Source organism: Lissotriton helveticus, chromosome 9 (genome assembly GCF_964261635.1).
Source record: "Lissotriton helveticus chromosome 9, aLisHel1.1, whole genome shotgun sequence".
In the NCBI taxonomy this organism is placed as follows: Eukaryota; Metazoa; Chordata; class Amphibia; order Caudata; family Salamandridae; genus Lissotriton; species Lissotriton helveticus.
In genome coordinates, this window is record NC_136070.1 from 933959083 (window position 1) to 933987025 (window position 27943).

Here is a 27943-nt window from a genome sequence, read left to right on the forward strand (position 1 = left end):
ATGTTCCAGTTAGAACAAGGAAATACAGAACATCGCCCGGGGATACGTCCCAAAACGAGGCTTGAAGTCTTCTTTGCAGTCTTTTACAGAAATCGCCTGTATAGTGTCTCTTCTACGATTTTGCGCACAAGGATGGGGCGGAGTTTTAGAAAACATGATCACAAGGTAAATGAAAGAAACCTTTCAGTGAATATTCCGTTCTTCCGGACCTTTATTTGTTATAATCATTATGAGCGTCAGGGACTCCGAAACGGCGTCTGTCTGCAGGAAGTTAATTGTTCAACGTTTGTAGGTTTTCATCTGTGCTTCATCTAGAGGTAAGTTTCTGTAGGTGGTACAGTTCAGAGAATGAAGCTTATTTATTTATTTAGTTATGCCTTTTTATATAGCGCAAACTTTAGCCAAAGGTGTTAGAGTGCTTTACAATAGAACCAGTTACATTACATAAGGACTAGAGTATACGAATTTCATTAAAGACACGAAATAGATACATTCTAAACTCGCATAAGAATGTTAGTAAGTACATACATACGTCTACTACAGTAACTAGTAGTTGGAGTTGCGTATATTAAAGTTGCAGATTCACTCAAGGTTACATTTTAAGAAAAGCTGAAGCAATTATGGTTGGACAAATATATTTCAGATTTACAGAGCAAAATGTTCTCACCATTGCGGGGGGGGGGGGGGGGGGGGGGTTTGCGGTGCTCGTTCAGGTGTCCGAGAAGGCCGGTCCGTCAGGCATCATATGCAAACAAAGACCGAGAGGCTAGTATGTATATTGGAGTGGGTGACTTAGTCTGGCTTTCTTTGGAACTACTTTTTTTTCAAATGTTAAGCAAGCATGTACCTTTAGTAGTAGTAGTGACAATGGATGCTGGGTCGGATGGATTGCATCACTGCCTGGACACCTTTGGACTCTCTCTCCTTTGTCCCTTTCTATTTTATCTTGTTGGCATATCACCCATCGCAAAGAAGGTAGAGAATCGGAGGGAAGAAGTCGATTTGTTTTGGTTGGTGCTGGTTACTTTCCCTACATACATTCCTGGCAGCACCCAATTCTTAACTAACAACACATTATGATAAAATGCCTGTTGGCGAAAAGATATGATTTTCTCATTGTTGCTTTAAAAGGATGTGCACAGCATTTCAAGAGCAACCACCTGATGCATACTAGCACACCAAAACTAAAATAAATTGCCTTTTATGTGCTTTTAGCGTTGTTACGGTCGTACATCAAACCTCGTATTACCCTGAACACTAGAATTGCCTCTACCGCCCTCGTCCCAGTGATTACTTCCTGAGGAATGTAACCTTTTCTTAGGACACGAATGAAACAGGAAATGGTAACTATAACCAGGGACGGTTCTAGGATTTTGAGGGCCCTGGGAAGAAAGGGAATGGCAGGCCCCTCTCATTCAACCTGACACATTCAGGGCTGTTTTGCATCTCAATAGATGCGCTTCCTCCTTCAGCTGCTTGTGCAGACCCCTCCTGGCCTGGAGCCCCACTTTCTCAGCCACCTACAAGCACCACTTAGCAGCTCATAAAGGGCTGAATGTGTGAGTTGCTTTTTATCACAAAGGGTTAAAACTGCTGTGGGACAATGGGCAGCAGGGCAGGAGGCTTGAATGCAGGGCAACCCTGCAAAATGTGTCTCCTTGCAACTGGGCTCATAGAGGGCCTCCACTCTGCTAGGTCTCAGCTCACTATACCATGGTTCTGAGGATCAGGAGCGGGGGGGCCCTCACCAGAGCACATTTGCAAGGAGACACCTTGCTCTCAAATTAGATGAGCAGGGGTCAGGAGAAGACCAGTGTGGCAAAGCCTTGCTGTGATGCGCTGAGAGCGGTGACCTGAGCAGCAGCCCAGACTCCTCATGCCTAGCACTGGCCTCGACTATAACCCCACTCGCCCTCAGCTGCATACTAGGTTAGAATCATGCAGCTCTTCGTGTTTTGTTTCCTGTCCAAATGTGTAATGTGGTACAGCGATGTAGAGGTTCTAACTGGGCTTCAACCTTCAACGACTGTAGACCTTTCTCTCCCTGCTGGGGCTGGGGAGAACTTAAACTGCTGTTTTGGGAGGGATATGAGCTTTACTTCTGCCCTGGAGTGGACTGATTTGGTCTGCACAGGAGGTCAGTCTAGTTTTCTACCACGTGCAAAGAAGCACAGAGAATAGGGAGCTGCTTTTATAAAGAGGTGAGATTTTTGGCAGGTGTTGTGTAAGTTTTAATTTTGAAAAATGCTTGCGATTTCAAACTCATTTCTGATGGTTAAACACACTGAATGAAAAACAGGTATTGCTCTCCATCGCCTTCTTCAAGTGGGTTTGCTCCGCCATCACCACCTGCCAAGGGGGCAGAAAAAGAGGAAGGGGGGTCAATGAGGATACTTTTGGAGACTTTGTCATCCTTAAAGAAGACGAATGTGGGCAAAGTATGTCAGAGCAGGAATCGATGTATTCTGATTTAGGAGCATCATAGTTGTCAGATGAAACTTTTTTTTTCTTTTCCACTAGAGCCAAAGGGAAAGTATATTACCCTGGCTTGCTGAACCATGTCAGGGAACATATGTGTTTCCCTGTGGAAGAGGTGACTGCTTCTTTGAGAGACACTGTTTTGCACCAATGTAAGAAACCATAGAGTGTAGGCTTGCCAATACATCAATATGTGGTGGATATTGTACTGAACAAGTGAAAAGATCCAGACCGTATTAGCTTCCCGATCTTTAGGGCAAAGCTAAAGGCCTTCCCATGGCAAAACATTTGTTTAGTAACTTGGGCCTAGTGGTGGCCAAACGTGATATAGCTAAACACAGGGGTGTACCTAGTCCCCCCCCCCCCCCCCCCCCCACACTCCAAGAATGATAAGCTGGGATGGGCCTCTTCTTGGCTGCTCAGAAAGTCACAATTAAGGCTTGACGATGCCTGAGAAAATTCACCAAGGTATGCAGTCCCTGGTTGAACCACTATGGAATTGAATTAGGATGTGGCGTTGAACAACTTAGACACACCCAGCCTCATGTTGAGTGATGACTTGTTCACTAATGTATTATGGGCATGCTACCTGCCAGTGTTATGTTTGTGGTCCCCAAATGGGATCGATGTAACTTGTGATCTCTGTAACCAAACTATCATTGTTGCATCCTCCTGATTGTCGCGTTACTAACAGAAAATCAAATAATTAAAAAAAAAAATCTTCACAGGATCTATCCAAAAACAGTGCTACTCTTGATGTCTATCCAGATTTTATTAAGAGACAAGCCTTCCAAAGCACCAACATCTTCTCACCCTAAGACGCACGTGGGTCAGTGAGCAAGTGGGTGAAACAGATGTCCACAAAGATGCAGGGTATTTGCTTGCACTCAAGGTAGGCTCTGAGACCTCTCTGACATGGTTAGTCTAATGTTTAACACACTTATTCTAGAGTGCAAAAAGCCTAGAAGAAAGTCCACTGAAGCCCACCACTAGAAAAGCTGTTATGTTTATATAGGTAGAAAATATTGGCCAACGTGAACTGGAAGCTGATGAGCCCAACTTGCCACGCCCTATTAACTGCAGTGTCTGTCGTGGGGAGTATATGCCTCGCAGGATGCATCATCACATGGGCAAACTCTCAGCGTGAATTGATGGGGAGGGGTTTTGTTGGTTTATTTACCCCATTCGATTTAGGAGTTAGAAGAATGAATGAGGATGATGCACATTGAAAGGTTCCACCGTCTCCAGGTAAACTGAATTAAAGTTACACTTACTCAGCTCTGTCACATTCCTTGTGGGATCTTACATAGCATGCTGCCCATCACTGCCTTGGCCTCACTCCAGTCATGCTACAGACTTGGATAACACTTTTCCCAGTAGATTAATTCAACCTCAACTCTTCTGCTGTCTTAGAGATTGACACTAGATAAATAGAGTTCTGTCTCTGTACACCACTCTAAACCCAGCTCTGCTACTGCCTTTCTCTGAAGTATCTCCAGGCAGCATGATGCTTTCCCACCTTCCTCCCTTGTTCGCACTAAATACTTATTGTAAAAGGTATGCAATGTCATCTCTTAACCAGAGGTTATTAGCAAAGACTGCTTAACATATTTGTGTCTAACTTCATAGTAAGCTTTGTGAAAAACATTTGCTGGTCTGCCTTCCTTGTTCTCTCCTGCAGAACGACCTGCTCTCCTTCTAAGTACTTTTTTGCTGGCAGCATCAGCATCAACCAACATCACACACAGTTATGAAGCAACCCTGGTTTGGGGGAATAACTAGTTATTCTTTGACCACTCTCATTATCCAAACCCAACACCACAACCCCTCAAAGCATACACTGAAGAGAGCCTATAAAACATGCACATAACGCACCTCCGATATTCCATATATTTTTATTCCTTGGACTAAAAGTATTCTGTTTTCAAAAATAACACCACATACTCACTATTCTTCTGGTTTCTTCTACAAATTAACATTCTGTAACAGCACATGTTAGACACAGCTTTCACAATTGTGCGCTCAGTATAGCACCAAACTTATGTAGTAGGCAAAGCTGCTAAATCAACAGCACTGTCATGAACAACATAAGCATACACTTTGGAACTACACACAAGAAAATATGTATATGTGTGCTATGCTCTTGCTCAGACCACATCTCAATATGTGGACCAGGCTTGTGATGAATATATAAAAAGCACTGCCTTTGGTCGAGCAACGGTCAACAACTCCGTTCTAAGCAAAAACAAAAAAGCGGTTTGATGCACCCATCCATTCACATAACATGCATCAATCTTTCCAGACCAACATTATTTTATTTTTGATCTAACTGACACAAACAGTTTCAAAATGAAATAGTGAGCAAACTCTAAACTAACTATCCACAATCAAATAAACTGCACTAGATATTGAAGGTTCATCCAATTTCGACTAAAGCGCACCCAAATGGGAAAAAGTGCTTAAGTGCCATAGCAATTGTTTAAAAGAGTCATACAAATTTCAATTACATAACGGACCACAGTATGCAGTCACTTTTATCCACATGATGCAAATCTGAGTCCCCCCAAAATCTGGGAGTATTTTGCGAGTTTCCATTGGCGGGAGATGCTGCTGCAAAGGAAATAATTCTCTTAGTAATTGACAGAAGTTCATGTAGTGGACTAACCGTTCACCACTAAATCGAAGAATTTCTGGACTCCACATAATTATTTTCCTTCTTTTCCAGTGGTATTTGTCAGGCACTTTACTCAATCTCTACTGTGGTTTACCGAAGCCCAAGGACACGGACAATAGACGTGGCAAGATCCCATTCAGAGAAGCAATCTAATAGTAACCAAGTGACCCGGATATGGCTCTCAGCATTGAAACAGAGACCTGGCCCTACCGCTACCTGCGAGCCCTCTCTGGTGTGGCCGCACACGTCTCTGCTCTGGCCTTGACCATCTCTGTGGGTGTGGTGGCCAGGCCAGGATCAAGTGAGTAAAGAAGCAGCATGACTTATTATAATTGTTATATTTTTGAAAATTCAAAATAGGTTGTTTATATTGTTACAGTATTTTTAAATTCAAAATAGGTTATTTATTATTTTATAATTAAATCAGAATGAATATGTACTGTTTTCACATATTTTCTAGCATTCATTTATAGTTATTTATATTTAAAAATTAAATGTAACATTATTTCCTTTGGGGTTTATATTAAGGCCCTACCTCCATTATTTTCAATGGGAAGTTGTTGGAATATCAGTGGCTGACCATTTGTAGTGCTGGACTCACTACAAAAGTTCAGTTTGAGAATACCAAAAAGTAATCACCTTACTCAAAATTGTAAATTTACTCTAAAGGGCAGTTTGTGAATCAGGTCCTATGTGTGATGTTAGGGCCTTGATGTAGTTTTTACCTGTGGTTGCTAAGACTCTGCCTGGCACTAGGATCTAAAATAGAGGGGTAATTTACCAAAGCTTGTGTGGACACTCGTGTTAAACTGCACAATTTTGAAATGCACCCCCTGGCTTTTATAATAACACTTGCTTACCACGTTGCTTCATGCACGTGCTTGCTCAAAATCCTAGGGAATAAAACCTGTAGTGTCTACATTTACTGCACCATGATGACCTTGTAACTAACGACCAGGTTTCTTGCCTAATGTAAATGTCTACTGGTGAGATTCAAGGTGTGTAACTGATTAAGTGTAGTGCTCAGCACTAAGGTTGACAACTAACACATGTAGGCACTGCTCAGTCAGCAAAGTGTGTTGTACAAGACTACCCCTGTCTTAAGAAATAGCAGAACTCCTACCTCATAATCTTCCCTCCACACATTAACCCCTTCCATGCTGCCATCGAACGCTACCTCGCTGGTGCTGCCGTCGGCCAATGGCCGACGCGGCCCCGCCCGTTTTGCAGAAGTGCCGCACTCCCGCAAAATCGCGGGCGCAGTGGAGGGGTTAAAACAATAACTTGAAGATGTCTTAAATATGTGCTCATAATTGCACATTAAGCCTGTTACATGAGGTAAGTTCCTTCTTGCACAAAGCATACTGCTTTGGATTATGAAGAGCTGTTCATTTGTCAGAGTTGCTTAGTATTTTGTAAAGTTTGTTGAACAGAATAATAGTGCTTGGATGAAATGATCTTGACTGTGGCAGGTATTGTCTGTTGAATGGTAAGGGATTGCAAAGTTGCAAACTTTTCTCTTGACAATGTATTCGATCTTGGAAAAATATGCCCCTCATAATCCCCTATGTCGGACTTTATTTGCAAGTGCAATTTGATGTACGTTTACCCTGTGAGACATTTGTGTGGAAATACTATGCAAGGCATGTAGTCACATCCAAAACTCTTGCAGGATTTAATATTCACAAGCAAAAAATTGTTCTCGGGCATAGGTGAAGGATAACCAAGAAAACTACTAAAAACAGTGTGCAAGCCAATAATTGGGAGCTACGTGAAATGTCACTAGCATAATCAAAATACAGTACAGCCCTGGCAAATAGTTATCTTAAGGAATTATCTACAGAACAAGTCAGTGTAATTTGAACCTCCGTTATTTCCCATAGTACAGAAGCCTAACTCTGTTTGTTATGTTCCAGTTTGGGTCTCCAGCCTCTCTTGGTTCCAGAGAGAGCACCAGAATGGTTCTGAAGTTGAAGACCCTGCCAGCAAATAGTGAATCAGAGTGAATAGTTGTGGTAGCTAAATATTATTAAGCAGCTGCATCACTAGTCCCAGAAAAAGAGTTTGGGGATGAGATTAAGGATTTGATTGTGAGACCTCCCCTCTATGATTCGCCCATTAATTAGAAATGTCCACAGCTATTCTTTACATATATGATGCTGTTTGTCTACAATGTGCAAGTCTCCCATCCTCCACTCTACTGTATCACCCTTGCATGTAGTGGAGCCATATTTCTATCTACAAAAGGCAGGCGGCCTGAGCCCAAGGTGAAAATACAGTATGACCTCTCCTCAAAAGGTTTCTGTATGCTTGTGGCCACAAGAAGTACCAAGGTGGTCTACAAATTAGTTTAGGGGTGTAGTAATGTAACTGGCACTTGTTTTATTGAAATTCAGTACATAGTATGTGTGTGTGCTTTAAAGTCTGAGGGTATGCAGCCACATGTATGAGGAGACTGCACAGGAACTGATGTGGACATCACACTCATGAATGGTCATTTTCATGTTTTTTAACAGGTCTTTTCTCCTGGCATCCATTTCTGATGTCTATGGCTGTGAGTAAACAACATTATGGAGATACTGATGCTTTGTTTGTCTAATGGAAATTAAAGACTATACTTTTCCTGTCCTGATTTCTGTTCTGTGTAGTGTAATGGAATCAAGGGCCTGCTCTTTGTGTCTGTCGAATATATTTCCATGCTTGTGTTTAGTTTAGTTTTGAAACAAGCCTATGTTTCTCATTTTATCCATAGCAGTTTGTCTTTTTCCTTAGCCTTTTCTGGTCTTTTTACCTTTCTATTTGAGATTTTTTCACTCTTTCTTATCTATTCGTCATAGTTTGGTTCCAGGAGGTGCCCTCTATTTTATACTTGTAATAGAGGAATGTGAGTTCAATATTAAGATTTTTGCCCAGACGTGGGTCCCATGCTCACTGTGCCACTGGATTCAAGGTTGCCTGGCTGATGAGTGGTGATACCCCGAAACTGGTCCTAGAATGCTTGTTTCCGTTCTCGGGAGGACCTGGCCTGGCAGTTCAGGTTGGACTGTTCCCATGGGGATCAGGGTGAAGACTGATTTGCATATGGCTGGGTCCAAACTGGGTTGGTGTGGTGAGCAAAAATCAATGGGGTAAACTCCGATCTATGACTGTGGGTGAATGTTTGATTTGTTCAGCATTCCATTCATCATTTGTTATTTTTACTTTCTAAAAGTGACATTTTCAGACTTGCAATTTCAAATCCAACTTCACCATAAGTTGAAATTTAAAATTGTGAGCCCAAAGACACCAAACTCCAAATTTCTATCTATTCCCAATTGGAAATTACATTTATAAAATGTAACAAGGTAGTCCCAATGTTAACCTATGGGCGAGATCGGTCTTGCAGTAGTGAAAAGCGAATTTAATAGTTTTTCACTATCAGGACATGTAAAAATCAAAAGTACATGCCCAACCTTTTAAATACACTGACGTATATGTAATGAAAGGGAAGGTTTGGCCTGGCAGGTAGGTTAACTTTTCAGGTTGAAGTGGCAGTTTAAAACTGCACCCACAGTCACTGCAATGGAAGGCCTGAGACCTGTTTAAAGGGCTACTGAGTGGGTGGTACAATCAGTCCTGCAGGCCCACTAGTAGTTGTTAATTTACAGGCCCTAGGCACATAACAGTTCACTTTACTAGGGACTTGTAAGTAATTGAAACATATAAATTATGGATAAGCCAATGTTACCATATTTAGAGCACATGGACTTTAGAACTGGTTGGCAGTGGTAAAGTGCCAAGAATTCTTAAGCCAGCAAAAATGAAGTCAGCAAAACAGGAGGTCAGAAGACAAAACGTCAGGAGAAACAAAGCCAAGGATACCAGGTCTTGCAAGAAGAATTTAACAAGCATTTACAATGCAATGGTTTCGCCTTTGGAAAAGTTAGAGCTATTGGCATTGTAAATGACAAAATTTGTATTTATGTGTTGGTTTTGAAAACAGATAAATAAATGGCATTGTCATTTACATTGTCATTAGCTTAATCTCGGCAGTCACTCTGCAGTCCCTAGCACTCCATAGCACTCCCTAGTCACTCTGCAGTCCCTAGCACTCCCTAGCACTCCCTAGTCACTCTGCAGTCCCTAGCACTCCCTAGCACTCCCTAGTCACTCTGCAGTCCCTAGCACTCCCTAGCACTCCCTAGTCACTCTGCAGTCCCTAGCACTCCCTAGTCACTCTGCAGTCCCTAGCACTCCCTAGTCACTCTGCAGTCCCTAGCACTCCCTAGCACCTCTGCAGTCCCTTGCAGTCCCTAGCACTCCCTAGCACCTCTGCAGTCCCTAGCACCTCTGCAGTCCCTAGCAGTCCCTAGCACCTCTGCACTCCCTAGCACCTCTGCACTCCCTAGCACCTCTGCACTCCCTAGCACCTCTGCACTCCCTAGCACCTCTGCACTCCCTAGCACCTCTGCACTCCCTAGCACCTCTGCACTCCCTAGCACCTCTGCACTCCCTAGCACCTCTGCACTCCCTAGCCACTCTGCACTCCCTAGCCACTCTGCACTCCCTAGCCAGTCTGCACTCCCTAGCACTCTGCAGTCACAGTCGTAGCCATCGCGCCCATATACGGCGCCTTCTGCATCCCTGAAGAAGAAACATATAGTTATCACAGTACCAATAACGACACAAATTAAGGTGGGTGAATGACATTTAGCCAAAGGACTACGCAGCCATTTGTTGAAAGGAAACACGGATGCTTCGGCCATGGCGCAGGGACTGACTTTCGCACAAAGCATATATGATTTATAAAAAGGATGGTGGAAATATCTGTACATTTATTGATGCAAATATACAAAGCTGAAACATTTATGTTTGTGGCTAAATGGTGACACATACGCGATACAGTAAGCAATTCGACATTGAAGACACAAGTATCGAGCACTCCAATATCAAGAGCTTGCATATGCAGCTTCCTATACAACATTACAAAGTGCAGAGCCCGTAAGGAGAAAGGGCAACGGGCCTGCGATAGCAGCCACCGGGAAGAGTCCCTCCGGCCACAAGAAATAGGCGGGTGCATGCAAGAGCGAGTACGAAAAAGGAAGACATTCCATTAAAAAAATTAGTTTAAGATTGACGTGCAACACATGCTGTACCAGTAGTACGAAAATATATTGTGTAGTTAATTAAAACCATAATACAAAACGTTTAAAAGGCATGTTAAAGAAAGAGCAAAAGAGTACGTCCCTGCGATACCGTCTAACGTGACTGACATGCTGTGTGTTTAACAGAATGAAAACCTCTTGACTAAACATTAATTGGAATTAGCGGTTTACGTGTGCAAGCTTAGGTACCCTGGTTCTTTGTGAGTCGGGTGTCCCTTGTTGTCCTTACTTGCCTCCTCCGTCAACAGGGATGATCTGTGGTGCTGCTGCGAAAGGTCACCGCTCAGGCATGTGTGCCCCCTGGTCGGGTGCCGTGAAGATGCAGCGCCTCGTGCCTGCCAGTGCCAGCCAAACACACACTGCGCATCACACAGGCTGATGCAGGGACCCGGGGCAGCCTGTGCACACAGGCGCAGGGTGCACACACAGGGAACAACCAAACCCAACCCTCCCCGCCCCTCGGGTCACCGGGAGGCCCTCGGCGCGCCACGCCAACACAAAATCTCCATTCAGCCTCTCAGGCGGGCTGCAGGAGGCACGGCTCTTTAGCAAGCGTGGCCCACTGACGCGGTGCATCCGACTCGGAGTAACAGAAATGACGACAGGCACTTGCACTGCGCACACTACAAGGCGGCGTGTCCCTCAGTCCTCCGGTTATCTACACCATAAGGATGAGAGAGTGAACCTGCCCTGCATGGAGTCAAACCTGCTACCTGTGTAGCCTGTGTGTGAATCGATGAGATACAGAACTGATATTGCCACCTGTAACGCACTGGTTACGCACACCACAGGCATCCCTCCCCTGAGCTAAGATTGCAATGGAAAGAAAGGCCGGCTGAGCGAGTCCGAGAGAAAGGGCAGTTTTATTTTAATACCATGTGCGTGATACACGGGTTTCCAACCTGAAATATGTTAAATTCTGGGTGAAGGAAGGGTGACCGATGCAATTAAGGTCACCCGCAGTGCTTAATTTGAGCCGGGAGTGTCCGGTACTCGGCACCAGCACTCAATTGTCAGCACTGGCGCTGTCTGAGATGTATACGACAACCGTGTTTATTAAATCAAATGAATGGCACTGAAAATGAATAATACCAGCTGCTCACACCATTATAGCTTTGTATGACCTGACATAGTCCGAATTGTCACACTTGTATGAGTGCAATGGTTAGGTGTTATGTGTTGGTACTGTCATTGGCACCGGTGGCAGGGCCAATGCGTAGTGCAGACTGCAGTGGCCTTCCAAGAAGGGTCCTCGCACTTCATTTTTTATTACTAATTAAGCACTGCCAGTAAGTAATCGGCGCATTTGTCGACTCCCTGCCCTTGAATCATATAAGTGGCTCTTACAAACAGTGGTTCAGCGCTGAACTGCTAATTGTGGACACGGAAAACCTACTTCTATTCCCGACTTCTCCTCTGCCTTTTACTACATTGTGTGATCCCATACAGAACATTTAATCTCCCTCGGCTTCGGTACTGTAACTGTTTACAGTGGCTAAAAAAAGCCCGCGTCCTTTAAACACCCGTAGTAATCTGCCCCTTTCGGTTTGCAGCCACTGCCCGACGGAGGATGCAGCCCTACAGCGAGATTTGAAATTGGCACCGAGGACAGACGTGCTCTCAGCGCCGCATGCTTATTCCTACGCCATATCTGAATGCGAGGGTGAGACAGAGGGGGGTCAAATAAACTGCAGAGCTGTCGTGATTGACAGCTCAATGTTAACCCACTTATTCACTCACTTCGGTTTACTCGCTCCCTCACGCGCAAATGTGGGTGAGAATCATCCGAGTTTAAAAACCACGCCTCAACACACACTCCTCCTGATTCCAGCTATTTAACTCTGTACTAAACAAGCATTGGCAAGCACATGCCTCTCCTAATTGAAAGCCTGTCCTCACAAAATGAATACCACACTGAGCCTAGAACGTAATGTAGGGATGCTTTAAGCGGCAGACATAAGATAGGATTAAAACGGACAGCGGGAGGGGGGCGGGAACGGCACGGAGAGCGGGAGGGGGGCGGGAACGCAAACGGCAAGAAAGGAACTCACCTGGACCTCCTCCGGCGGCGGTCGGCCGCGGAATGGCCAAAACAAACATGGAGGACAAAAAAAAATAAACCCCGCCCACGGCCGCATGACTTTGTCAGAAGGGGCAGGATGAGAAAAACATTGCCGGAACGCCCACCAGTCGCCTCGGGATTTGACGGACGCCTCTGTTTGTCAATGGCTAGCGTCCATTTATGGAGCTAGCCAATGGGAAACAGAGGCGTGCCAAACATCCATACTGTTGACAAAAGTTTCGCCCTGGGCGGGGCACTTGCAGTGCCCTCGCCAGGTCGAAACCTAAAAAGGGTGTATTTGGTGCCAAGCTATTTAGATGGGATTTTTGTGTTGCACAAAATCACTGAATGGCACTGCACAAATACAAGTACTGGATCCCACCATTGAACAAAAATGTGAGGAATTGGCTTTTTGATTGAGCGGGGCTGAAAACCCTTCCCAGGCAACAATCACAATCCTTGTCAGGTTGAACCATGTCTGAGCAGAGCCCCAATAATCTGAACCCTGATATTTGATCACCCCAAAATTTACATAAGTAATTAGTCTACAGCATATTCACTTGATCTAGCTGTTAGACTACATTCCTCATCAGAATATCACAATTTAGCAGACTTAAACAGAAATAAATATTGGGGGCGTAAAGTACTGAGTTCAAGGTCAACAATAAAGCAAAAGGTGTATTTTTATACAGAAATTTTTAAATGCCGTACATAGAAAATATGCATGAAATGTCAAAGTCTCAAATTACAGAATTGTAAATAAATGGAAAATCAGAGATCCCATGAATACCTAGTTAACAGAATCTAAGTAAGAATTCTAAATGTCAAGCTCATAATGAGTACAGACACATCACATAGAGAGTCGAAGTCAAATGGACGTAGACAAATAAAGTCTCCAGTAACTGCATTCTCAATTGTAGCTCTACAATCCAATGGAATCCAAATAGGTACAGCCTAATGAAGAAAAGATTAAACTTTAAGTGCTAGAGTCCAAGAGTTGTTATACATAAACCACACTTTCTAAAAATAGATTCTGCAAATTCAGCATAGTACAATCCTGGTTGGGCAGATCAGAAACATCCTCATAATTAAAAAACATTCAACACTAACCCATTTCTTAAGGTAAGGGAAATCTTCCATCTTCTCCCTCGGCAACTGTCCTCCGTAGATGATCAGCACAAAATGAAACATCCATCTAACAATGACTTATAGAAGACTCTGCACATTCACACTAACACTTCCAGTGAAAGTCCTTGAAAGTGATACTTTAGGTACATGATGGAAGCTTCATTTGCAATACAGGCAAAGATTGTACATCGCTATTACATTTATGTCATTCACTTGATGAAACAAGGGGGAGATGGCTTGACAGCGGGGCACTGATTGGGAGGGAGGCATGAACAGGAACAATTTGAACAGAACATCAAACACTACATCCCTATCAGAAAGAATCCGTCTTACACAAAAATGTGGCATAACTATTCATCTCATCATCTACTTATCTAGGTGACTGGGTAACTCATTTCAAGTGCAATATAATTAGCGTTACAACTCTGCCTCATAAAAAGACACTATTTATGAGAAATAAGTTTTACATGATATGTGCACATTTTACATGTTTTTGAAAATGCAACCGCAAAAGCCACTAAATTAACATGCGCTTGACCTTCTGGTAGAGTGGCGGAAAATGCAGTGAGGCTTAACTTAGAGCCACTGTGTTAAGTTTTTATGCATTACATAAGCAGTCATAAAGTGAAAATAACACAAGAAAAATCTCAAACCAATTTTGAAACTAGAGTAAATATAAAAAATAAAATGAGATTGAATGACAAATATCCAACCAGCAGAACCCGAGATAGACAATTTTAAAGGTTTAAGTAAAAATAGTGTAAAGAGCAGAGAGTGCTAACTATGGGTATCTGGTAGTGCTAGACTGGGACAAAGTCAGCAGTTGAGGCCAAACCCGATGGACTGTGAGCCAGATACAGGGACCAGGCTAGTCCCCTTGAAAAAGTTACCTTCTTAAAGTCCGACACGCAGAGTTCAAAACTTCAGGATTTCACAGAAGGAGCTCAGCTAATGCCAGCCAAGGGTCCAGGAGCTGGGCAGGCACCTCTTGGGGATCAGGAACTCACTCGAGCAGAGGCCAGCAGGGCTTAGGCAAGGCCTGTTGTAGGTTCAGGCAGGGCCAGTGGCAGTAGGTCAGCTGGGCCATTGCAGGGAGGCTTCTGGCCTTCTGGAGCATGTGTGCCTGTAGCTCATAACAGGAGGTCAGCCAACTGACCCTTGGTGTCACTCTGGTAGTCCTGGGTTCAGCGAGGTTGTCCTCTCTCCTTCAAGCAGCAAGGCAGTACTCAGAAAAACAAGGCAGGCCTCAAACAGCAGGGCAGTCTTCTGAAGAACAAGGCAGGCTTCATGCAGCAGTTCAGTCCTCTGAAGTACGAGGCAGTCCTTCTGTAGTCTTCTGCAGGTCTAGGAGTATACTGAAGAGTGGTTCAGAGGGTCCACTATTTATACCTGTTGCCAACTTTGAAGTGGAAGAAACTTCTGTAGTGTTCCCCACCGAGGGTGTAGGAAGCTGGCTCTGTATATGGTATGCCACTAAGTGGTTATGCCATGCACAGAGTGCAGGGGTACCCCAAAAGTGTAAAGGGCTCAATGTAAAACCCAAAGTGCTCTGAGTGATATTGTGGGCGAGCAGACTTAGGCCTAACACAGAGGAGTGTATGACATATATTGCACACCTTTGCCCAATAATGGACAAAAGACTCAAAAAAGGAGATCCACAGCAATTTAAGAAAAAAAGCTTTGTTTGTACTTTATTTTAAGACCAAGATCTTCGCAATAAAGTACCAACTACCACCAATGTCAACAAGTTTCTGTCAAAGCCCCCTTATGGCAGACTCAACTTCAAGTGCCAGTCAACAGATTTCTGCATGCAGCCACGATCAAAATATTTCACCTGTGGAAATAGTGGCACTAGAGCTTCAGCCCGGCACTGAAAAATCAAGGGTCAAACCTAACGAATTAACCACAACGATGATGACAGTCATGATAACCCAACCCCAACTAGTTTCCCCTTTAAGTTCACCCCAGTCTGAAAAATTAAATATTGGACCCAATCCCTTAAAAGTAATTTACAACAATATATCAATTCCACTTAAAAATACTCGGACATCCAGTCAAGGCTTACGAGATCCTCCCCAAACCCAACTGGGATCAGACTTAGGCTCCTTAATCGATAAAACAACTCGGCCTAACCTAAGCTCAAGCACCAAGAGTGCTAAAAGTGATCCACAGTACTCCAAAATACTTCTTGCCCCTTAATATAAATCAAAAGGTCGGAATGATACCCTTAACAGATCAAATATAATTAAATTCGTGAACGGTGCTCCGGGTTTTGAGGCCTTGACGTCGGACGACATTGAGTCCATTGAATTCCTTCCACCAAGAGGCATACAACCCTCCGAGGTAACTCTGGTGTCATTCAGGTCCGTTACTTCGGCACGAGCACTCTTAGACCAAAAGGATACTTTTCGGCAATGGGGTATTAAAATCTATCCTTATTCCATCCCAGGTTACCCCACAGTGCTACTAAATCAGCCAGCCACCCTGTCAAAAGCTGAATGCCCTAGGATTGGAGTTAAAAACAGGCCATACTCAATCTTAAAAAATGCCTTAGGAACAACACAATCAACTGAAAATGTATGGTCTGAAGCCCCTAACCCTGATAAAACCCCAGATTGGGGATGGCTTCCGGCTGCCCTGTCCCGCAAAAAATCAGACTGACCAATGCGAAGCATATTCTGCAGACCCAAATTACAAGGACCTGGCCAATTAAGACCCCAAGCATCTTCTCCTACAAATCTCTTAAATTCCCAGTCGCAGTCCTCCTTTACACTGTGTTCATGGAACATCAGTGGTCTCCACCAGAAAATTACCAACTTGGAGATGCACTCCTTTACATTTGGGCACAATTTAATAGCCCTTCAGGAAAAATGGGCCACCCAAAATTGTCCAGTGACAGGCTTTATTGAATTCTGGAAACCAGCAGTTAGAGACTGTCTTTATGGCCACCCTAAAGGTGGTCTGTCAATCTACGTCTCAAATATCTTAAAAGGCCTGATCGTGCTATTGAATTTTGATGAAGACTGGTTACTCTGAGTTAAAATCAGTTCATGGAGTAAACAGCGTCCACTCCTACTCCTTAATGTCTATATCAATCCAAGCACACGCACGAAAAAGGACCATCTAACACGTTTAATGAAAATCGTGTGTGACCTGGCTGCGGATCATCCCCATTCAGACTGTATGATCACCGGAGATTTCAACACCAACCTCTTTCAGGGAAACTCTGCTGACTATGAAGGGCTTTTTCCATCTACATTAACAGAAGTAGAGGCACAGTCCAAACCACCAAATCAAGCTTATTGCGGTCTGGGAGAGCTTTGCGTGTTGCAACTTTACAGTGCCGGATTTTTTGTAATGAACGGTAGATCTATAAATGACACTCCACCAAAGTGGTCTAGGACAAATGGCCGCAAACATTCCTATCTTGACTATACCATCTGCAATTCAGCCCTGTTCCAACACTTGGGCAACTATAGTATTCATCCTCGATCGGAAAGCGACCACCGTCCACAGGTCGTTACTCTCAACATACAGCCAGAGCATCATAAATCCACCTCAACAACATGTATAGGAACTTATACTGAAAATCTAAAACGTTTAAGATGGAGCGAAGACATCTGCTCCAACGTTATGAAGGCATGTTTGGTCTTCATAACAGGAGGCACTGACCTGGTGGCCTCTCCCACTGTCGCATGGTCGATGTTCTGTTCCCAATTGATAAGCCTCTTCCCAGCTAAACAGCATTCCCATAAGGCTTCCTCTAGTCGCCAGTTTTCAATCTCAAGCCAAACAAGGGTACTGAAGAAATCCAGAAACAATGCCTTGCGGACCTTCAAGATATCCCCAGGAAACAACGAGCTCCTGAATGCGTACAAAAAAACCGCCCAAAAATCATTTAGGCAGGCTCTACAAAAAGATAAACGACTTCACCTAGGCCTATTCTGGTGCAAACTACTATGGGAGAGCAAAAACCGCAATTCAAGAAAATTCTGGGCCTTAATCAATCGTCATAACTCTAGTTCATCGAGCTTTGGGTCGGCAAATATTGCAGAAGCTGATTGGTCCGCCTTCCTGACAGACCACTTTAGGTCCTCAGAGGGAACAGCGCCTATAGACACATGTGCTCCTAACCCGACGAAAATAAGCCCGAGTAAGAGCTGGAGCAGGCTCACTGGATGTTTAGACCCTCGAAGTGAAGATCTGCAGACCACCCAAGAAATGGTCACCAAAGTATTATTAAAAGCAAGAACAGACGGAGCTCCGGGTCCAAATGGCCTACCACAGAACTTGTTCAAATCAAATATAGTCCTTTTGGTTGGGATACCTAACTAACCTTTCCAATTTTGCATTAAGAAGCTCAACCATACCGGACTCTTGGCGAGATGCAATAATCCATCCGATCTACAAGTCAGGTTCTCATGCCTCGCCAAACAATTATAGTTTAATTGCCCTTTTAGACATCGAGGCTAAGCACTATGCAGGTATTCTATTAGAGGAGCTGAGAACATGGGCAGAGCAGAATAACCTGATCCCAATGAACCAAACCGGCTTCACCGCTAATTCCGGCACTCTGACCAGCTTACTGACATTGTCTATAATTGTTGACAAAGCACTTACTACATCCAGGGCTGTTTTTTGTTGCTTTGTAGATTTTAAAGCCGCCTTCGATCGGGTCCCCAGGGCTGCTCTATGGGAAAAGCTAAAAAATGGTGGATCCCAGTTAACTCCTGGAGGCGATTTTCCAACTGCACTCAGGCACATGGGTTCAAGTGAAGTTGGGGTCCGGCACACATCTCTCCCGGAAAATCATGACATCTAGAGGTGTTAAACAGGGATGTGTGCTGGCCCCACTTCTTTTTAACCTGTTTATAGCAGACTTGCCCGCCACCCTAGAAGAAACGAATAGCCACCCACCCAAGATGGGAGGTTTGCCAATAAGTAAGCTTTTATACGCCGACGACTTGGTCCTTTTCAGTCTCACACGGGTAGGGCTGCAAAGGCTTTTAAATAAACTACACAGTTATACCGCCATGAATAGCTTAGAGGTTAATTTAAAGAAAACCCAAGTGGTTACCTTTGGAAAAAAAGTAACCTCGGTGGTGGATGGCTGTATAACAACATGAGCCTTTCAACAGGAATTACATATAAATACTTAGGGGTCAACTTTGACTCCAGGGGTAACTTTGCCAAACAGCGCAATGAAATTTCAGTAAAAGCCATGAACCTTCAGGTGACCCTCTCTAAGCTTTAAAAAATCTGTCTGGCCCAAGTTTATCACCACTATTGGAAGTTATGAGAGCAAAAATCGGGCCGACTCTGTCATACGGCATTGAGATTTTTAGGGGTAAACTAAATATCAATTTAAACCAACATGTGACCAAAATCTACAAAAAAGTCCTCCACATGCCTAAAACTGCCTCTGCCGCCCAGATCAGACTAGAATTGGGCTTATTAAATTAGGACATTTCTAACATCGGCACACATCTAAATCTGTGCCACAAACTTAGACAAGCAGACACAGGTTCATTAGAGTCATTAGTTTGGTTAGATAACTCTTAGAAAAACCCAGGTGTCTCTTACGGCCGTTTGTTTAAGGATTCCATCGAGCAAATGTCTGCGGGCGACCTATGGGTCCTCAATCCCAGCAAGACAGTATTTAAAGTCAGCATTAAGAAATGTATCCGAATGAGGTCCCTAATTATTGATAAAGCTCATTTTGCCAAACGCAGACACGCATGGGCAAAAATTAATTCTTACGGGTGGATATCTCCCGCTTCCTATCTGTCCTGCACTTACTCCTTGTACTTAAAACTCAGCTGCATGGCTGTCAGACTGGGCGACTGGCAATATCTAAAAGATTTGCCCTCTTGGCGTCGTACGTCAGAGGATTTATTGTGCAGAGGGTGTGGCAAGACGGCTGAAACCTTGGAGCATGTGGTCTGTCTTTGCCCCGCTCTTATGTCACAGCGCAGATGTAAACTGAAAACTGAGTGGAATAGGTTGGGAATTCGGACCTGCAGACAGGCAATTATCGCAGCTCTGACCCCTGAAAATACAGCTTTAAATATAGGCCTTACAACTTTTATACGTCCTGCATACCGTAATTTTACTCAGTAACCGGAAGAGCTCGCCAATGCCTTCTTCTTTTAAGCAATAGTCTACACTAAATCGCACTTTATTTTATGCTGCCAAAACTGTTTTCATCTGACCGCACCTTTTCATAACCTGCTGCTACTTGTTGAACACCAGATTGTATCTACTAGCTCAACATTGCTAATTATTAGTACCACAAACCTCTTGTGTTTTAACGCCATGTTGACTTTGCTGTGTTGCACATTATGTTTTTTAATCACCCATATGTTATTGAAGCCCCCTAATGTAATTTGGAAGATTCTTATCTAATCATTGTTTTTATGTCGAGTTCCCTCTTTCTTTCTCAATAATGTGTATTGCTGTTGGACTCTCCGAAGTGCTCTTTTAACCCCTTCAGTGCTGCGCGAATTCCGCTGCAGTGCTGAAGGTTCTAAAGAACCTATGGACTCATGACGGAACGGTTCCGTCATGAGCACAGGCCAACCGACGCTCATGACGGAACCGTTCCGTCATGAGCACCCAAGGGGTTAAGGATACTTTATATCCAAATAAAGATTATTATTATTAAAAAAGGAGATCCACAGCAATTTAAGAAGCTTTGTTTGTACTTTATTTTAAGACCAAGATCTTCGCAATAAAGTAAGTGCATTTGAAAATATAAATAATTTTCACTTTCAAAAGTCGACACTTAGAACAGTTTCTGAGCAGGTCAATGTTATTCTATGGGGAAATCGATATTGAGAATAAACAGGTAAGTATCACACTTAAGTTCCAGTCTTCAGGACCAAAGGTCAGCAAGGGTCAGGTAACTATCAAAAGCTTTCGGGGTTAGGTTCAACACGGGGGAGGGGGGCACAAATTAGCACCAAAATCAGCATTGGGCGCCCAATGCTTTGCAATGCGGTTTCTGCTTTCGACAAACAGGTTGCATGAGGGAGACCAATGACAGCAGAGGTAAGTAGAGATGTAAGGGCACCATTGATTCAGTTCACCAAGACGCTGGGGCTTCGGGTGCAGGGGTGCCTTTAGACATCAGAGTCTTCTTACCGGTACGGGTCGCGGACAGGGGAGTCTCTGGATTCAGGCTGCAGGTGTTATTGTGGGGTTCAGGAGATATCAGCCAACGCTGAATTTGAGTTCAGGATTGCTGGGGAGACTTCAATGGATAGGTGAGCCACTCGGACTCGAGCCGTGGGTGCCCGGTGCAGAGTGGGCAGAAGTCGGGATTCCAGCTGGATCCCAAGAACTTAAAGTTGGATTCTTCTGGACAGGGCCGCTGTCCTCTGGAGAGCTGGTCTTTGTTGAAGAGCTGGCAGGCTTCCTCTGGATTCTGGAAGTCGCTGGTCACAGAAAAGGCGTTGTCTTCTTTACAGAGCATTTAAAGATGGAGCCAGGCCAGTAGGGTAGGGACCAAGCCAGTAGTCTTCTTCAGACTTTGCTGTATGGTGTCTTCTTTGTTCTTCTTTGTAGGTTGCAGTAATCTATTTTCTTTGTCAGGGACAGACACCTAAATTCTAACTTTAGGGGGAATATTAAGGGAGTAGTATGTTGGGCCAATGGGCTCCTTACCTGGGGTGACTACACCCACTAATATGCCACCCTCCTGTGGGAGGGGCAAAGACCTAGCACTGATTGGAAGCCTCCCCTCATCTTCAAGATGGAGGGACTGAAAAGTGAGCTTAACTTCGCCTCCTCCACCTGAGGGGTGGGGTTGACAAAAGTGGACTTCTCTCCTAGCCTTCCGGAGTTTTCCCGCCCAACATAGGCGTGTAAACCGGGGGATGCCATCTGCTATTCTCAGCCGAGGCTGGGGGTTGCATTACCAAGGCGGCAGGCCTTTGAGGAATCCCCTTCGAGCACTGGCCCATCCTGGGGCAAGGAGGTGTGACACCTAGGCCCAGGTTGTGTATAGTTACTGGTCAGAGAGCAGAGGCTTTTCACCCAGGGGTCTAGAAACGTGTCTAACATGTCTGTGTGTGGCAGGTTGCCTAAAGCCAGTACGTGCCCACACCAGGGTTGGTAGGTTTCCAGAGGGCTCCTCTTAGGAGCCCTCTGAGTACATGTAATAAATCTCCTAATGGCATTAGTGTTGATTTATTACAAGAAGCGGTTTGGTATGAAACACTCCTGGTTTCAGTGAAGCCATCATGGTGCTGGGTAACTCGAGTTGTCAAGTTTCCAGCCTATGTACTCCTTATGGCTTCTCTGGCACTTACAATATTTAAGAATTGATTTAAGTTTTGTAGAAGCATATCTACTCATGCAGATATGTCCTCACCTGTGGTATAGTGCACCCTGCCTTAGGTCTGTAAGAGGGGTGACTTACCTATACCTACAGGCAGTGCTGACTGGCATGGCACCCAGGCAAGGTGTCATGTCAACTTTGTCATTTTCTTCCTCACAGGGTCATGCAAGCTGCAAGGGCATGGGCAGGGTCCTAGTGAGGGGGTTCCCAGGGGACCGTCTTCAGCTTCCAGGCCCTAGGTACCCAGGGTACCAATTACTAGGGACTTACAGGGGGCAGAAGTACCAATTGTGGATATGTTTTAGGGAAGAAGCACTGGCGACCTGGTTGGCAGGGACCCTGTGTAGTAAAATCAAAACCATATCAAATACCAGGCAGACAGTGTCATGTCAAAAGAGAGACACTTTCTCATAGATGGTTCTGGAATTTCCTTCCTGCTTGCCCAGGTCCCAAGATGTCTACGGTAATAAAAGCCTGGTGTCCAGTTCTTGGTGGGTGTACTGAGGCTGCTCCTTTGAAATGTAAGTTCTGGCAGGATAGCCCTCTCCCCAGCCACACCCATGTCATATTTTTCACTGTGTGTGCCCAATATGCATTCCTGATAGTGGAGCAATTAAAAGGCCTAGGCAGCTGGAAACTCCTAAAAGGCCTAATAAAGTTTAGGGCTGGAAAATGGCAAATTTATTAAAGTTTCATTTTCAGAATTTTAATCGAACAATCTGGAGCTGATGCTCGAAGGATTGGTAATGAGGCAATGAGGAGTGCTGGGGCAGAGGGCTATTTGTCCGGTTGACAGGATTTTGATGGATAGGCAAACTGTGTTGCTGTTGAGCAAAAAGCATTTCAAAGTGGGAAAAATACATGAAACGCCATGGATAAAGAAATGGGCAGAAGAAGAAATTTGCTGTTTTCGGAGTACAATAATTAAATCTTTTTTTGGAGCGCATTAGCAGATTGAAAAAAATCAAACCATCTTAAATGTATGTTTGTGGATTCAATCTCACTTGTCTAAGATTAGGAACTCTTAGCTTTCTTCTTTTTACAAATATTTTCATAACTAGCACAGTCAGTGGAAATCCATTGGTTTCAAGGACATACAATTCCTGGTAGTGGGGGTAAAATGTAGCAGAATAAAATTGTATTCACTGTTTCGGGTTAAGATTTCATGGCCTAGAAAATGGCAGCCATTAAGTTAATCGAGAACCCTTTCAGTTTTTCCATGTTGTTTTGGTGTGCGACAACACTTTACTGAAACCTAAGGAGCCATTTATTTTAATGCTGTATGTTTCAGAAATGTACATCGGAGCTTCCATTAATGCTAAATATATCCTTGAAGTCAGCAATAACACCAGCTGTTTAGCCTTTAATGTTGAGTCGTTGAATGCCTTGTAATGAGCAGAGTGAATATAGTGGTGATAATCTCAAAATGTTTTCAATTCTGGCCACGATGAAAGGCTTCTATCTCAGGATAAATGCTACATAGTATATTTGGTGATTGTGTGATCCATGACAATTGTTCTGTCTGTCTTTCTTGATCTGTGCTGCAGATCAACTGGTCATACTGCTGTCTCTGCATGTGCCTCTTTTGTCTTGATTTAACTTGTGTGATTACCTTGACTTGACCTAGTTGTATCAGCCATTTAATTGCTTCTATTTCTTCCCACAGTTCTCTTTCTTCATGACCGAAGCCCTATTGGTCTTCTCTCCAGACAGCTCCCTGCTCCGCTCCTTCTCCCGCAATGTTAAGGTCCGCCTCCATTGGGCCGCCCAGCTCTGTGTCCTTCTTTTTTCTGCACTGGGATTGGTCATTATCAGTTACAACAAGTACCTCAATGACAAGCCGCACTTTGCCACCTGGCATGGTCTTCTGGGTCTGATCACTGTCATCTATGCTGCTTTTCAGAGTTTGGGAGGTGTCACCCTTCTGTACCCCAAGCTAATCACTCGCTGGAGCCTGTCGAAGCGGAAGGTGTACCATGGTACATCTGGTCTGGTGGGGTACCTGCTGGGCTGTACCAGCCTCCTCCTGGGCATGTGCTCGCTCTGGTTCACTGCTACGGTTACTGGGTTTTTGTGGTACCTGGCTGCCCTCTGTCCAATCATCACTGGCCTAGTGGTCATGAACCAGGTCAGCAATGCATATCTCTACCGCAAAAGGAGTCAGTTATGAGAAAACACGCAGGAAGTGGGTGCGCCTGGAGCCAAGGGCTATGAGACATTTTAAAGAAAAAGTGACGAAAGTGGAAAAGTCTGCACTTAAACTGTTTTTAACTATACCAAAATACGTATTTTTCTACTTCATAATGACAGTATTATGATGCTTTCAAAAATCTATTTTTTGATATTTAATATTCTGTGGAGGTACTGGTCCATCTGCAAGCCTCAGATCTGCCTAAAGGTCTCTAATTTACCTCTCTCTACCGGCCCACCTTGTTCCCTCACCCTTTCCTCTATGTATCCATAACTTCTTCCATTCAGTTTGGACTCCCCTTCTTCTACACCTTCATCATACAATGAGCAGAGACCTTCCAAAGCACAGCTGAAGAAAACTCCAGATGAGCTTCAAGGCTCTGTCTTTGACATGTTCTTTCCCCAGTACTACTGCGAAAGAAGCATCCATCTTGGTTGTACCCTTTGGAAAGCACAATGTTGGATGATGGTCCCTCTTTCGCTGTGGTTTCTTCTTTAGGAATAATTGTAGGTCTGCGAGCCTTGCATTCAACGACAGTGCACATTTTATGAAGATGTTTTGGAGGCTAGAAGGGGGAGTTACTGGTCCACGGCTCCAAAACAATAGTACAGTTTGCAGTGCTAAGTAATATTCCTCCATACTTACACTTGCTTTCTGCATTAAGCTTTGTCACTGCCTGACTTTGTGTTTTTGCCTTGCTATCACTAATCAAGGTATTATGTAAATTCACAAGGAAACTAGTGGCAGGGGCTAACACCAGCGGTGGAAGTGTATAATGGATTATTTGTTAGTTTTCAAAATCATTAGTAATGACCCACAAATACAAAAAAAAAGTAAATTCACCAGATAAATCCATGTCACCAAAGATATGATGCTCCTGTCCCAGGTTTTCATTTACCAACCTGCTACATATTGACTTCATTTAAGCTGATTCAATTGAATAATGACCAGGGGCTGCTCCTCCACTAGGGCGGAGGAGCGTCGCCCTGCTGCTTTCTCGCAGTGCGAGAAAGCCAAAACATAAAATGAAAATAACTAAAAAGTATTACCATTTTATGTTTCCTTTGCGCATTGCGGGTGGGCGGTACTGCTCTGCTCTTTGAGCAGGGCAGGGTAGGAGTGGTTTGCCCGCTCCTGAGTGCGCAAAGACTGTTTGTTCAGCCCTCTTGGGCCACCCAAACCAGTAGTGTGCACTCTGCCCTTCTCCAGGCAAGCTGCAGCCTCCAAGAAGAACATGGCCACCCCATTAGCCCCTGGCTGGGCAACATCCCAACCAATCACAACGCTGCTTGCATCGTTGTGATTGCCTTAGGGGAGAGAGCCTAGCTGCCTGCTTCCTGTTCCTGTCGGAGGCAGAAGAGAAGGAGCCTAGAAGACGCGGGACCCGACAGAAAGGTACATTGAATTTTATTTTTTTACATTTCCCCGTGGAACACTGCCCCCCCCCCCCCCCCCCCAGCACAACCCACGACCCCTTGCGCCCGCCACCCACCCACGAGCAATGCTGGCCACTACTGATAATGACTAAAAACAAGGATTTATATAAGAACACCTCAAGGCTGCAGCATCGTGTCTCCTTGTGACATGGAGTTATCTGGTATCCTTAATCATGTTGCTTCCGATTTTGGGTCTGATTGTATTTTGTATTTCATAATCATGAACTGATTTGTATTGGAAATTTTATGTTTTTTCTCTGAAGATTCTCTCTCCAAATCAGACAACCAAAGCTGTGGTCCGTATGGAGCACTCTAACTGGAACCCTTATGACGTTCGACCTAATGCTTCTTTCCTTGATGATGGTAAATGTAACCGTGGGGTCTTCTATAGGAGAGTGATTCCGTTTTGGACTGAGGAGGCTGGAATCAAAGATAAGTTACAACAAAACAATGCCTCCCCGACCATGGATCAACAGTTATTTCATCAATGGAGAGCTCAAAAGATATCGCCATTTATGTTCAATTATTGAACCCTTCTTGCTTATTTAATCTTTGTGGAAAAATTGCTAGCGTTTTCCCTTTTTGGGTTTAATATATACAACTCAAGAGGTTATACCAAATCATTACTTGTGTGCCAGGTAAGTTACCTATATCAAATATTTATCTTTGAGGGTAACAATGAAAAGAAACAATAAAATGCATATTTACATTTTGGACGATGATAATACGTTAATAAAGACGGTACACAAATGTAAGTCACACAGAATAAATTAATACATTCTACACAATAGACATACTAGACATTACATACATTTTACAAAGTAGACATACTGGACATTACAGGTGATTCTTGCCTACGCCGTCTTAATTATGCTTAGGCATTTAATACTTCTTGATAATAGTTGAACAGGGTAACTCTTGGCCTCAGTAAAATATGTGCTGACGTGCTTCGACCTTTGTGGTTGGATCGGAAATAGTTTTGATAGGTCTTCCTCAGGGCTGGTGGTACTTTTGTAGGAAACTTGATTGTTCCTAAGCGTGTGTTTGGAACCCAACTGGAATGGTGATCTATCCGTGAAGGAGGTTGTAGACTTGATGTTGTCACATTTTTCTTGTCTTTTATTCTTTATTTCTTACGATTTTGGCTCCGGTAGTTTCTCAAGGAGTCTCGGGTGAACTGACTGGCGGCTTTGGTGCTCGCCGTAAAGGATAGTAACTACCGGAGCCGAAATCGTAAGAAAAAAGAAATAAAGAATAAAAGACAAGAAAAATGTGAAGACACCAAGTCTTCAACCTCCTTCACGGATAGATCTCCATCTAAGGTGGGTTCCAAACACACACTGGGGAACAATCAAGTTTCCTACAAAAGTACCCCCAGCCCTGAGGAAGACCTTCTATTAAAACTATTTCCGGTCCAACCACGAAGGTTGAAACGCGTCGACACATATTTTACTGAGACCAAGAGTTACCCTGTTCAACTATTATGAAGAGGTATTAAATGCCTAAGCATTATTAAGATGGCGTAGGCAAGAATCATCATTCTTGTACTCTGACCTCTCCCACACCCCACACTATAAAGGGTCGAGGACACAAAGATGATAGGTCCCGAGATTAGAATTTAATATGGCATATAAGATGTAACACATGGAATAATTGGCACAGTCCAACAAGACATATGTAATGTCTAGTATGTCTACTTTGTAAAATGTATGTAATGTCTAGAATTTCTATTGTGTAGAATGTATTAATTTATTCTGTGTGACTTACATTTGTGTACCGTCTTTATTAACGTATTATCACTGTCCAAAATGTAACTATGCATGTTATTGTTTCTTTTCATTGTTACCCTCAAAGATAAATATTTGATATAGGTAACTTACCTGGCACACGAGTAATGATTTGGTATAACCTCTCGAGTTGTATATATTAAACCTAAAAAGGTAAAACGCTAGCAATTTTTCCGCAAAGATTAAATAAGTAAGAAGGGTTCAATAATTGAATATAAGTGGAGATATTTTTTGAGCCTTCCATTGATGAAAAAACCGTTGATCCATGGTCTGGAAGGTATTGTTTTGTTGTAACTGGTAAATGTAACTGTGGCACAGGGCACTGGTAGTTGTGTTACTTTGTCAAAATGCACTGATTTTCTGGAGACGATGTCCTAATTCGTGACTATTCCGAACAGTTATCATGTAAGTTGTTCTTCTGTGGGGCTGCGCTGCCATCTTCTGGTCAGACGTGGGATTAAAGAGGCATTGACTGCGGTGCGCCACCTCTTCCTGTGAATGGCAATAGCATCCAGAGAAGGTCGCTTTAAAGGAAGTCTCAACGCCTCATCCTTTCTTGTGATGTTTCAGGACGATCTACACTAGAAAACCTTCCGAATTATCTATTTTCATGCATATATTTTAAACGAACCGAATCAGTGAAATCCGTCCACAATGTCTCACAAATAAATAAATAAATACTTTTAATAACTGCAAGTGCCT

The 27943-nt window shown here is 43.7% G+C and overlaps 1 protein-coding gene across 4 annotated transcripts; it reads left to right on the forward strand.

Annotated features, from left to right (window-relative positions):
• The first annotated feature begins 68 nt into the window (after positions 1 to 68).
• On the forward strand, positions 69 to 27937 carry CYB561D2 (cytochrome b561 family member D2). Of its 4 annotated transcripts, XR_013601101.1 has the most exons (5): positions 127 to 317; positions 5204 to 5453; positions 7669 to 7706; positions 23494 to 25971; positions 27440 to 27937. XR_013601101.1 is itself a non-coding variant. In XM_078661153.1 (4 exons), the coding sequence occupies exons 2-4, from the start codon at positions 5327 to 5329 to the stop codon at positions 23995 to 23997; spliced, it is 669 nt and encodes a 222-aa protein (XP_078517279.1). In that variant the 5' UTR covers positions 69 to 165; positions 5204 to 5326; the 3' UTR covers positions 23998 to 27937. The 4 variants fall into 4 exon arrangements, 3 of the variants coding, with proteins under 3 accessions (XP_078517279.1, XP_078517278.1, XP_078517280.1); XM_078661153.1 differs by having other exon boundaries at positions 69 to 165; positions 23494 to 27937; XM_078661152.1 differs by having other exon boundaries at positions 23494 to 27937.
• Positions 27938 to 27943: the final 6 nt, after the last annotated feature.